This window comes from Hyaena hyaena, unplaced genomic scaffold, assembly GCF_003009895.1.
Source record: "Hyaena hyaena isolate Hyena2069 unplaced genomic scaffold, ASM300989v1 scaffold_37, whole genome shotgun sequence".
Classification (NCBI taxonomy): Eukaryota; Metazoa; Chordata; class Mammalia; order Carnivora; family Hyaenidae; genus Hyaena; species Hyaena hyaena.
This window is the reverse complement of record NW_024080669.1, coordinates 3767388-3779944: the sequence shown is the minus strand read 5'-3', so window position 1 is coordinate 3779944 and position 12557 is coordinate 3767388. Positions and strand designations below refer to the sequence as shown.

The 12557-nt window shown below is 40.6% G+C and overlaps 1 protein-coding gene across 1 annotated transcript in view; it reads right to left on the bottom strand.

Moving 5' to 3' along the window:
• The window catches only part of BUD13 (BUD13 homolog), a 26411-nt gene that overhangs the window by 5963 nt on the left and 7891 nt on the right, over nt 1–12557 (bottom strand). The window contains exons 4-9 of the mRNA XM_039229412.1: nt 9780–10343; nt 8057–8334; nt 6419–6524; nt 5946–6084; nt 5442–5626; nt 5116–5197 (exon numbers count right to left, since the gene is read on the bottom strand). Coding sequence (XP_039085343.1) covers nt 5116–5197; nt 5442–5626; nt 5946–6084; nt 6419–6524; nt 8057–8334; nt 9780–10343 — 1354 coding nt within the window. The remainder of the gene's footprint in view (nt 1–5115; nt 5198–5441; nt 5627–5945; nt 6085–6418; nt 6525–8056; nt 8335–9779; nt 10344–12557) is intronic.

Below are 12557 nucleotides of genomic sequence, written 5' to 3'. Positions count from 1 at the left end.
AAAAAAAAAAAAAAAAAAAAAAAAAAAAAAAAAGAAATGAAGGTGAGAAAAAGGTCTTTAGTAAATTCTGCCAATGTCAATTTCCTTACTTTGGTAATGTACTATGGTTATGTAAGACTATCATTGGGGAAAGCTGAGTAAAGGGGACGCTGTAACACACTGTACTACTTTTTCAAGTTCTTGTCTAAAATTATTTCAAAATTAAAGTTTTTAAAAAATAAAGGTGAAATAACGACATCTTAATATCAACAAAAACTGAGAGAATTCGTCACCAATAATCCTACACTAAAGGGATAACCGTGGAAGACAAGTGGCAGTTCAACAGTTTATCAAGTTCAACAGTCTCACCATCCAGCAATCACTGGGTATTTGCAAGTAAACTGAAAACTATGTCCACATAAAAATCTATACAGAAATGTTTACTGCAGATTTATTCATAGTCACTAAAAACTGAACATGTCCTTCAACTGACTAATACAGCCATACGTGGGGCATTCATGCAAGAACACGGAGGAACCTTACATACATCTTGCTAAGTGCAAGAAATCAGGCTCAAAAGGCTACATATTGTATGATTCCATTCTTGTGACGCTCTGAAAAAGGCAAAACTATAGGAACAGAAAGCAGAGCATTCATCACAGACAAGGGTTTGGTGGCAAGGGCATAAGTGACTAAAAGAGGACTTACAGGGAAATTTTACAATGATGGAACTGTTCCATACGGTAGTGGGGTGCTGAACGAACGGCTCCACGCCTTTGTCAAACCCCACAGAACTATACACAAGAAAAAGTAAACAGTAACATAAACTATAAAAAGGAAAAATCATCCAAGATGTCAGGAGATCCCAGGATGCACCGCAAACGATGACAAATGAATCTAACTATATTACAAATGTATGGCATAACAGGACTGGGGCAGGGCAGTTGGAAAATGGTACTTTCACTAGAAATTTTAAGGGTAATAACAAAAGGAACTACACATGAATACTGTATTTTTGTTGAAAATCTGTTTCTTATTTCTGAATTTCTCAATTTTGATACTGTTTTACATATATACTGAGATGAGCAAAATGGACAGTAGATGGGGTCGCAAAAGGCCTGGGTCGCGAAGTGCTGGAGAAAGAAGTAACAGACAGGCAGGAAGAAAAGGACTTCCCCCACCAGAGCCAGTTACATCAGTATGAATGCGTATCTGCGTATATGTATACACAAACATGTATACAGACACATACGTACAGATAAGTAGGTACAGAAATAATGACAGATATGTGTGTATACACGAATTACTAGACACGTACTACACAGCTCTGTCTGCTGGCCGGGCCTAGAAACAATGACACCCCAGCAACAAGTACTTCTATCAGTCAGATCTTGGTTTCTAAATAGTGTTACCCATTAAAAGCAGCCAGGACTGCTTGGAGAAATGGCTGATCCTAGGCCTGGGACAAGGAACATACAAGATGAACCTGGAGCATCGTTCAGTATCAGAAAGTCAGAGAGTGCTCAAAAAATAAAAGGACAGGGCATGCAAAAGGGACACTTAAAGAATTCCCAGTGGCTGAAGAATACAACAATTTGAGCAATAAAATATTACTGGATTACAATCCACAGTATAAAATATACACGTGTCATTACTGAAATAATAAATGACTAAGCAGATGGGGTGATGAAACAAATACTTATAGAAAAAGTCCAGGGGTACCTGGGTGGCTCAGTTGGTTGGGCGGCCGACTTCAGCTCAGGTCATGATCTCATGGTTCATGGGTTCGAGCCCCGCGTCAGGCTCTGTGCTGACAGCTCAGAGCCTGGAGCCTATTTCAGATTCTGTGTCTCCCTCTCTCTCTGACCCTCTCCTCCTGCTCATGCTGTCTCTCCCTCTCAGAAATAAAACGTTAAAAAAAAAAAAAAAGTCCAAATAACATATGTAGCTATCCCACCTACAGGTCACCTTCTGAGTACAAGCTAAACTCAGTGACTCAATTCTAGAGAACAGAGTATGGAAGGGAAAAAGAGTAACTAGAGGCACCTGGATGGCTAAGTTAAGCATCCGACTTCGGCTCAGGTCATGATCTCACAGTTCATGGGTTTGAGCCCCGCGTCGGAGCCTGGAGCCTGCTTCAGATTCTGTGTCTCCCTCCCTCTCTGACCCCCTCTGCTCATGCTCTCTCTCTCTCTCAGAAATAAATAAAACATTAAAAAAAGAGAGAGAGAGAGAAACTAAAATGGAGATACCTGGCAAACACTCACTACAGCTTAACGAAGTGATTGAGGTTAACGCCAGTGATGCCCTATGGTTACCAGGTACTGATTAAAACGATGTGATGAGAAGGGCATGCCACCACTGTGGCATTCTTTCCAAAAACCCATAACCCCGGTCTAACCATGAGAAAAGCATCAAATGAACCCAATTTGAGGGGCATTCTACAAAATAAGTGACCATATTCCAAATAATTGTCAGGGTTACTAAGAGCAAAGAAAGAGTGAGAAACTGTCACAGATCAGAGCAGATGAAGGAGAAATGACAACTAAGGGCAATGTAGGATCCTGAACAGAAAAACGACTTTACTGGAAAAACCGGTGAAATCCAAGTAAAACAACAGCATACCAATGTTGTTCTGATAAATGTACCATGGTAACGTAATGAATGATAATAAAACCGGATGAGGAGTGTACAGGAATTCTTTATACTATCTGCAAATATTCCATAAATCTAAAATTATTCTGAAACAAAAAGTTTATTTTTAAAAAATACAAAAAATAGTCTCCAAAACACTTCCCCAAAACAACTGCAGGATAATATGTATCAGATGCAAATGGACTCTTCACCAAGACAAACCATATACTGGGCCATAAAACACATCTTAATAAATTTCAAAAGATCAAAATATTATGGAGTATATTCTCTGACCTCATCAGAATTTAACTAGAAATCAGTAATAGCACGATATCTATAAAAGTCTAAATGTTTGGAATTAAACAATGTAGTCCTAAGTAACTCATGGATCAAAGAATGAGCCAAAATCCAACATACATTCTAAAAAAAACCAAACAAAACTCTCAAGGAAACTTCTCAACTCTGAAGGGAATCTCCAAACATACCTACAGCTTACAACATATTTAATGGTAAAACACTGACTGTTCTTCTCCTAAGATTTAGGAAGGAGGCAAAGATGTCTGTTCTTACTACTTCTATTCAACATCTGCACTGGAAGTTTTAGTGCAGTAAAGTAAGAAAAAGAAACAAAGGGCATTTGGATTGGAAAGGAAGAAGCAAACTCTATTCATAGAGGATCTGATCCTCTAGGTACAAAATCTGATGTAATCTACAAAAAAGCTATTGTACAAAAAGCTTTATTTAAAAAAAAAATTTTTTTAATGTTTTTTTAAATTTATTTCTGAGAGAGAGAGAAACAGCATAAGTAGGGGAGGGTCAGAGAGAGAGGGAGATACAGAATCTGAAGCAGGCTCCAGGCTCTAAGCTGTTAGCACAGAGCTTGATGCAGGGCTCGAACCCACAAACCACGAGATCATGACCTCAGCTGAAGTTGGACACCCAACCGACTGAGCCACCCAGGCACCCCTGTACAAAAAGCTTTAACTTCAGTAACAAGTGATATTTGTCACCAATGATAAAATTCAAGACTTTAAGGCATGAATTAGAATTTCAAAAAACTTGTATCTGCCACCATGAACTCTAGTTTTCTGTTAAGATTTTGGTGATGAGATCAGAGGTAATGTTAACAAATACAAAATCATTGATGTTGTATAATGAAAAATGTCAACATCTGGCAGGTCTGAAAAACTCAGCAAACCAGTATTTTCCAAATGACCAGCACATGTTATAAAATCATGCACTCGGAAAAGATCCATCCAAAGAAGAAAAAAATGGATTTTAATATAACAGTATTGAAAGTTCTTTGATACGGTTTCAGACTTCATGTTACAAATAACCTTTAAGAAACTAGGACCTGTTGAGTGTCTGTGTAGTAGCAAATATAATACATCTTCCTTTTCTAACAACCTATGTATAAGGCTAATCTTTTTTTTTTTTTTTTAAGTAGGCTTCATGCCCACCCCAGAGTCCAACATAGGGCTTGAGCTCATGATCCTGAGATAAAGACTTGAGCTGAGATCAAGAGTCAGACGCTTAACCAACTGAGCCACCCAAGTGCCCCACAGTTGAATTTTCTAAGGCTAAAATTTCTTCCATTACTTCAACTAAACATGCTGCAACAGACTCAATGCAGAATTCCACTAGCTAATTTTAAGCCAAACATTAATGAATGAGATTTGCAAAACTGTAAATCAATTCTTCTATTTTCTTTGTTTGGAAAATACAGTTATTTTTCTTTAAAAAAGACTTTATTTTTTTAATGTCTTTAGAAAAGACTTTATTATGTTTTTAATGAACTAATTAATAGATTATTTTTAAACTCCTCAGTTTGACTTCTAATAAGGTAAATATTAGTAGATATAAACCACATAAACAAAAGTTGTTTGGGGTCCTCGAGTATAAAGGGGTCTTGAGATCAAAAAGTTTGAGAACCACTTTGCTAACCACTAGAACAATGTCCTCTCGTCGGCAAGAGGAGATGGGATCTAACATGTAAACAGAGGGGCAGACTTTGAACAGAAGCACACAACAGCAACAGACAGTAAGTTAGAGTACGTGGGTATTGATGCTGGCCTCAGGGGTCAGTGAGACATCATAAGTAACTCATTCCTAAGGCAATGAAGAGAAGGTTCAAGGACTACATTTTAAAGGTACAACATACTAAAGACTCCAGACTACCACCAATCACTCATCCCTTCTAAATCTTAGAAAATATAGCTAGAAATGACCACTGTCAAAAACAAAGGTATCCTATCAGAACCACCAGAGTTGTTTGTCCAGAGCTTTAAAAGAAACTTTGAAAAGGAAAAACGGAGAAGGAATATTTTAAACCTGGGAAATGAGATTTGGGGACCTCAGTAAGAGAAGGAAGCAAACTGCATATTATTAACTTTGTGATTAGAGCAGAGAATGAGGCCGAGTGTAGAGTGATTTAAGAACAGCTAGGAAAGGTTAGGGTCAGATGGAAGAGAAAATAAAAATGCAGGAAGCCCCCAGGCTTACCTATCCACTCCATCCCAGCGATATCCAGGCCAGATATTGAATCTGTTGGGAGGAGGCGCTGGACCACTGTAGCGAGGTCTCGCTGGTGAGAGGAGACAGGGAGAAAAGAAGTCAGTTACCTAAATAACCCGTCAGAGCTGAGGGGCGGCGGGAACCAAAATTTTATACAGAAATGTCTACTGAGCTGAACGCAAATTCCCAAATAGAAGAAACCTAAAAAACGATATGGGAAAGCCTTCTCTGCACCTGACCGTGTGTTATCAACCTAAAGACTATCTCTCTTTACACAAGTCACCTTCATCTCTGAAGAGTTTCAGAAGGCTCACCTTTCTTATTCTTGTTCTCCTTAGCCTTATTCTTCTTGATAAAGTTGGCCATGGGGTCCCCCTCTCTCTCCTGTTCTCTCAGCATCCGATCCAGATCTTCATCATCAATATAGCGCGCCAGAGGCTTCTGCATTTCCTTCACCGCATCCTCCACATTTTGTTGCTGCTGCCGGCTCTGGGCAAGCCTGGGCAAAGAGAACCGACAGTACGTGCCATCCTGTTAAACATGTGCACTCTCACACTGAGCGGACCCCATACCGCTACATTTGGGGAACCTCCTCTTCCTAAGCAGCGTAGGCCAAATATTGAAAAGAGCAAAAGTCCTAGAATACCAACAATCAAGTGTGGAGTACACCAGTACCTCAGGAAGGGGACCGAGCACACTGAGCCTTGCATTCCTGAAACAGCTTTGCAGGCAGAACAAGGAACTCACTGGTCAGAGAAGTAGAGAACGACCTCCTCCAGTCAGCACAGTCTTTTTCTCCATTTCAGTGGTTCTCTTACCCTTTCCCCCACTGAGCGTACAGCTCCTCTCTCTTCGAGTCCTTCTCTGCTTTTCTCCTTTGCTCTAAACGTTCCAGTTTCAAATTCCTCTTACGACCAGACTTATCTCGAAATACTGTTTCAGCATATTGGAATTCAGCTGCAAAGGAAAATTATACTTTTAAAGATAAACGCCAGATATCGGAATTGGGAATAACATCCTGAACAGTTGAAATCAAACACGTGGAACTCCGATGCCAGATAAAAACTTTTGCAGCCAGACTACAAGTAGTGCCTACCAATGTCTAACTAACCTTTTTCAAGAAAGAAAAGAACCACTTTGGACCACTAAGAAGTTAAGATAATGCATAAAACCAGAGCTGAAATTTGATCTCAATTAAAAGTTTAAAACACCAGATACAATAAGCTACATTAAAAAAATAAAATAAAATCTACACGAGCCTCAACTGGTCTCTGCATTTTCACATTTTTACCTTCAAACGCCGTGGTTTCTTGGTCCCGTTTCTTGAGCTCCTGCTCCTCTCGCTGTAGGTCAGTTAACACCAAGCCAGTTCTCGCCCCAGAATACATGTGTGCAGCCTAAGCAACGGAAAAGGGAGCAGCCATCATTCAGGAGACCATGTCGCAGCAGGCTCCAGGGTAGACAGCCTGAGGATGAGCAATAACCAAACCAAAAGACTCCAGCTTTGTCTTCTCATTATGGACCGCAAGAGTCACAAAATCAGAAAGAAATAAAACTGAATTTCATGGAAATTAATAGTACTACCAAGTTTGAAGAATAAACAGAAATACAAACCAACAACATTAAAGAAAAGGCTAAGCATCTGTATAGTTCTGACTTTTCAGTACAGTGTATAAACTGTACACGTGAAGACGCACTCTCAGGTCACCCTATCAGAAACCTGCATCAAGCTCTAAGCCCTCCAGGAGTAGACCCGCACTGATAAAATATTCCATTTAAACTACAAACTCAAACCTGTCTAAGGCCCTTCAATTGTGGATAAATTTCAGGATAATGACAAGTTGTGACCAAATCAAACTTTCTTACCAAACCCCATTTCATAGCAAGATAACCAACCAACCCATAAATGGAGTCCACAGTGTATCGTGGCATAGCTAAGCACTATGCCAATGTTGATTAATATGAAATTGTCCCTGAAGTGCACAGGTGACTAAAATGTCCAGGGGCCCAGCTGCAACACAGACCTTGCTCTGTTCACCAAAAGAGAAGAGCCCCTTCCTGGGCCACGGACAGGCCGCCAGGACCACGTGGGCTACAGAGGAGACTGAAAAGTCTGAGCTGGAGGGAAATGTGCACACCACAGGCTTTATTATTCTGTTTCTTAACCAACTCGCTGGAATTAAGATTCTTTTCCTAGCGCTGGGGTGCTTACAAAACAACTGCTCCAAGTTCATGCAGATGTCCTGGGCAATTCAAGCTTCATCACAGATTTAAAATAAAACAAAATACTGACCTCCCAGGCGGCATGATTTCTAAAAGTAGTTTATATTTTAAATGCCTCTTTAAGTTCTGCGAATGGAAACCTGTAGTCCAATTTATAATCATCAATTGCTCATGCTAAAGTCTGACTTTGTTCTGGGCACTGTGCTAAGAGTTTTACTTACACAAACCAATTTAATTCTCACAATAACCTCATAAAGTATATGATACTATTATCCCCATTTTACAGAGGAAGAAGTTGGGGCTTAGAGATATTACATATCTTGCTCAAATCTCACAGACAATAAGCAGAAGCAGAAGGATACGTCATCTGATTAACACAAAGTCTGTGCTCCAAAGTCTACTCTGTAAACTATAGCTCTTGGTTTATTCTTGAGAAAATAGGGAGTTCTGGACCCAACAAAAAATGACGTTTGTGGAATAAAGAGGATACAAAGTCAGAAGGTACTTAGGAACTGGTATCTGCAAGTTCATGCAGGCTGGGTCAGAGGCAGTCCTGCCTTCTGAAGAAGCAAAGAGCTCTGTGCTAGATTTACAATACTACCAGGAGCTCCCCCCCTCCCTCTCTGGTCTGTATCTCTAAGATTTGCACAGAACTAGAAAAGAGCAGTCGCCCTAAGAGAAGGATATGGCTCCTAAAAATTCCTACCTTCTTTCCTAGAGGCTGACTCCTTCGAGGTGGAGACAGATCAGAATCAGAAGATTTGGCCCTCTGTTTCCTCCTTGGTGGAGACAGGTCAGAATCAGAGCTCTGGTATGTAGGTCTATTCCGCGGAGGTGACAGATCTGAATCAGAATCTTTGTGCCCTGAACTCTGCTTTTGCCGCGGAGGAGAAAGATCTGAATCAGAGGCTTTCCGACTGTCACTTGGGTAACATCTCCTAGGCGAAGAGTTTGTATGAAATTTCCTATGGCTGGGGGAAGAGTCTAGAAATTAAAAAATTAAGTCTTTAATCCCATTGGTGAAATCTTAAAAACGGAACCTATCAGGCTAAAGTCAAATATTCATTCAGTCCTCTTCTAAAGAGCTATCACTAACCTAAACACACGTACAGACAACATGGGAAAAAAGCAGAGTCAGGGACAACTTTTAAAACCAACAGGCAGGATGTGAGGTTCTATTCCCAAGTTACTGGTGACTGTGACTAGCCTGTGAGGCCTCAACATACTCACCTCTGTCATACTTATCTGAGCACAGAATGGGAGAAACAACTCACACTCAGATCTCAGTGCTGTGGCACAAGTTACAGCTGCCTAGAAGATACTGTGATGTCGGAAACTAAAGGATGACGACGTACTTTAGTTAAGAATGAAAACAGTGCCTCGGGACAAAGATGGACTAAATGAATCTCACTGCACATGCCTGAGGTATAGACAGAAACATCACAAATCACCTCCCGAAGAAGTAATCTTCAGTGGGCATCCACAGTCTTAGTTTTTAAGACTTAGTTTTACATGCCCCTTAACCAACGAATCAATTTCTACTTTGTTTCCCAGGAAACATATCTAAAAGTACTTAAATTTCCAGGAAATCTATCTAAAAGTAGATAAGGAAGTAATCCAGAATGGGGCAACGATTTATCTACAACAATGTTCATTTCAGAATTATAAAAGCAAATTTTAGAAATAACCTAAAATACGGACTATCAGGGAAATGATTAAATACATTTATGTAACAGAACACCAACAAAGACCATATTAATTAAGAGATGTTTTTATGACATGGGGAAGACAGCATTAAGTGAATAAACCAGATAAAATTATACATATAACATGTATATACTACACAGAAAGGGTTCAACTGTATAAATAATGAATAGAAAAAGGCTTTAAAAAAACATTGGCCACAACTCTTAAGAGCGAATGACTTTGAAGGACAGAAATTTGTATAACCTTTCTTCTGCTTCTTTGTACGTTTCTATATACTCTGAAGTTTCTACATCAAACATGTAGTATTTTCACAAGGGGTAGAGAGAAATAATACATATATATATATAAATGTCTTCCTTGGGCACCTAGGTGGCTCAGTTGGTTAAGTGTCCCACTCTTGGTTTCAGCACAGGTCATAACCTCAAGGTTATGGGAGTTCGAGCCCCATGTCAGGCTCTGCACTAACAGCATGGAGCCTGCTTGGGATTCTTTCTCTCACCCTCTCTCTGCCCCTCCCCCCTTAAAATAAATAAATAAACTAAAAAAAAAAATTTCCTTGTCACTGTAAACTTTAACTCTCCTTAGCCCAAACTCTCCCCACTTCCCTACAGTTTTTAAACCTTCTCCAAAGAAATGCCATTCTCATTTCTAAAGACCACAACAAAAGGTCCAAAAGAAAGCACTCAAGGGTAAGTCCCTCTCATGGACAATCAAATGCTTACCTTTAGAAGAATCATGTTTATGGGATTTTGCTTGCTTTTTTCGTGGAGGAGAGAGGTCCGAGTCATACTCATATTTGCTGTTCTTTGGGAGTGACGTGTGAGATGGTCCCGGCCCCTTCGAATGTGCAGAGATTTTGCTAGAGGCTCTCTCTGGGGCTTTACTGCTTTTGGGTCTGGGCAGAGAATGAGGGACACTAGCAGTCAAATCAGGGGAGTCATGACGGGCCCTCTTGAGCTGCGATGTGTCCGAGGAGTCACGAGTCCTTCTAGGCTGAGATGTATCAGGTGAGCTATTTCGAGCCCTTCTGGGAACAGAGCTATCTGAGGAACTGTGACAGGCCCTCCTAGGAAGAGATGAACCTGGTGTGTCATGGTGGGTTCTCCTAGGAGACACACCTGAAGAATGACGATGAGGCTTCCTGGGGGGAGACGGGTCCGGGGTGTCGTGTCGGACCCTCCTGGGGGGAGACGGGTCCGGGGTGTCGTGACGGACCCTCCTGGGGGGAGATGAATCCGGGGAGTCATGGTGGAAGTGTCTATGTGAGGGCAGATCTTCACTGTGGCCTAAACACAAACGGCAAAGAGTTAGATCCTCATAGATGCCCTATTCACCCCTGATACTCAAAGTTTCAAAAGATGCCCGAGCAGCAAACATCTCAAAACTACTCAGAAATCTTCTGCTTAGGGGCAGTAAACCAGCACTCATGAATACCTTAAAAATAACCCTCTCCTAGGGGTGCCTGAGTGGCTCAGCCAGTTAAGTGTCTGACTTCAGCTCAAGTCATGATTTTGCAGTTCGTGAGTTCATGAGTTCGAGCCCCATGTCGGGCTCAGAGCCTGGCACTTGCTTCAGATTCTGTCTCCCCTTCTCTCTCTGCCCCTCCCCCACTCATGCTCTGTCTCTGTCTCTCTCTGTCTCAAAAATAAATAAACATTTTAAAAAACGTTTTAAATAAAAATAAATAAATAAATAACCTCTTCTATCTGCCTAACAAGCTATTTAAATGCATTTTTCATATTAAACCTTATAAGGTACACTAGGCAGGTATCCTCGTTTCACAGACAGGAAAACGGAGGCTCCAAGGGGCTGGGAGATTTCTTACCAAAGATCACAGTCACTAAGATGGAGACAGGCTAACACCGTGGTCCTCTCTCAATCCAATGCTCCCTTCCTAAAACTGCACCTGTGCAGAGTTCCCAGTCAGAAGCTCCTACTGATATTTAGACTGGATAACACACAGTTTATACTCACTCTTCTTTCAAAAGGCAGACTGCCTAAGCCTGTGCTGCATCAAAATGAAGTGTAATTAACTATTTGATCAATGTCACTGTGCTCTTTACTGGGGGGAGAGCACAAGAAAAAAAGAGGGAATCAGCATTTCCTGATCACATACCACAAGCCCATGGTTTATATGGATTCCCTCACTGAATTCTCACAAGCCTGAAATATAAATACTGTTATCTCCATTTAATAGATGAAGAAGAAGTTGATACTCAGAAAGAGTAAGTCCTACTGCCAAAGTCACACTGCTAATAAGTGACAGAGAATCCATTCCAGATCTGTTGGACTCCATAGTCCATGTGCAATCTTTAAAAATAGGTAGCTGAGAAAATAGTCTGAACTTCCAGTTTTCAAAGGTATAAGAAATGTATAAACGAAATGTTTACAGCAACTCAGGACATTTCCAAAATCCAAAACTTCTTGTCACTGAGCTCCACAGCCCAAATTCAAATAAATGCTTGGTAGGACCCAATAAATACTTGCTAAGTGGGTGAATTAAACCAACTCCTTTACTTTGAGGAATAGTTCTATCTGACTGCAGTCACCACTCAGAAAAAAGTACTGATATCTGTGGGACACCTGACAACAAATTTAATCCGTGGTGTTGATAAATTCCATGATATTTACAAAAAGGAAGCAAGACAGATCAGAGGATATTTGCAGTGACACATGGGGATGGAGCAGTGAGAGTTAAGTAGAAGAAAAAGAACTATTCGGGGGTGATGGGGTGGGGTTTCGGTACCTACAAATATGAAGACCAGAAGATTCTCTCTGAAAACAGGACTATGGAAAATAAATAAATAAATAAATAACCGAAAAAAGGACAATGGAAAAGATGAGAAACACAACCACAGCGTAAGACAGAAAATAGTAAGAGTGAACAAGATTCTGATAAAAGAACACACACTGATAATAAACTCGGGGCGCCTGGGTGGCTTAGTTGGTTAAGCGTCCGACTTTCGCTTAGGTCATGATCTCGCGGTTCGTGGGTTTGAGCCCCGCGTCGGGCTCTGTGCTGACTGCCAGCTCGGCGCCTGGAGCCTGTTTCCGAGTCTGTGTCTCCCTCTCTCTCTGACCCTCCCCTGCTCATGCTGTCTCTCTCTCTCCTAGAAATAAATAAAAAATATATATATTAAAAAAAAATAATTAAAAAAAAATAAAAAGCAAAACATTGAACAAAGGCACCCAGCTCTGGAAGATGAAACTAGAAATATCTATCAGTTTGCCCATTAAGTTGAGCTTATGAGAATTTCCCAGTATTTTTGCCAATATCTCTTTGTAATTATAGTGCATCAATACATGTAAAATGTATTCAGAAAAACATTTATCAGTATTCCTTCCAGGGGCCACCAGATATGGCATATAATTCTTGGCCGATGATGGGAGCTCATCTTCGGTTTCCTGGTAATTAGATGGGACCTTTAATGTAATTGAAATTGGTATCCAGTAACAGCTCCATCCTCAGATCAACACATCTCAGGGTCATGCTTCCCCTG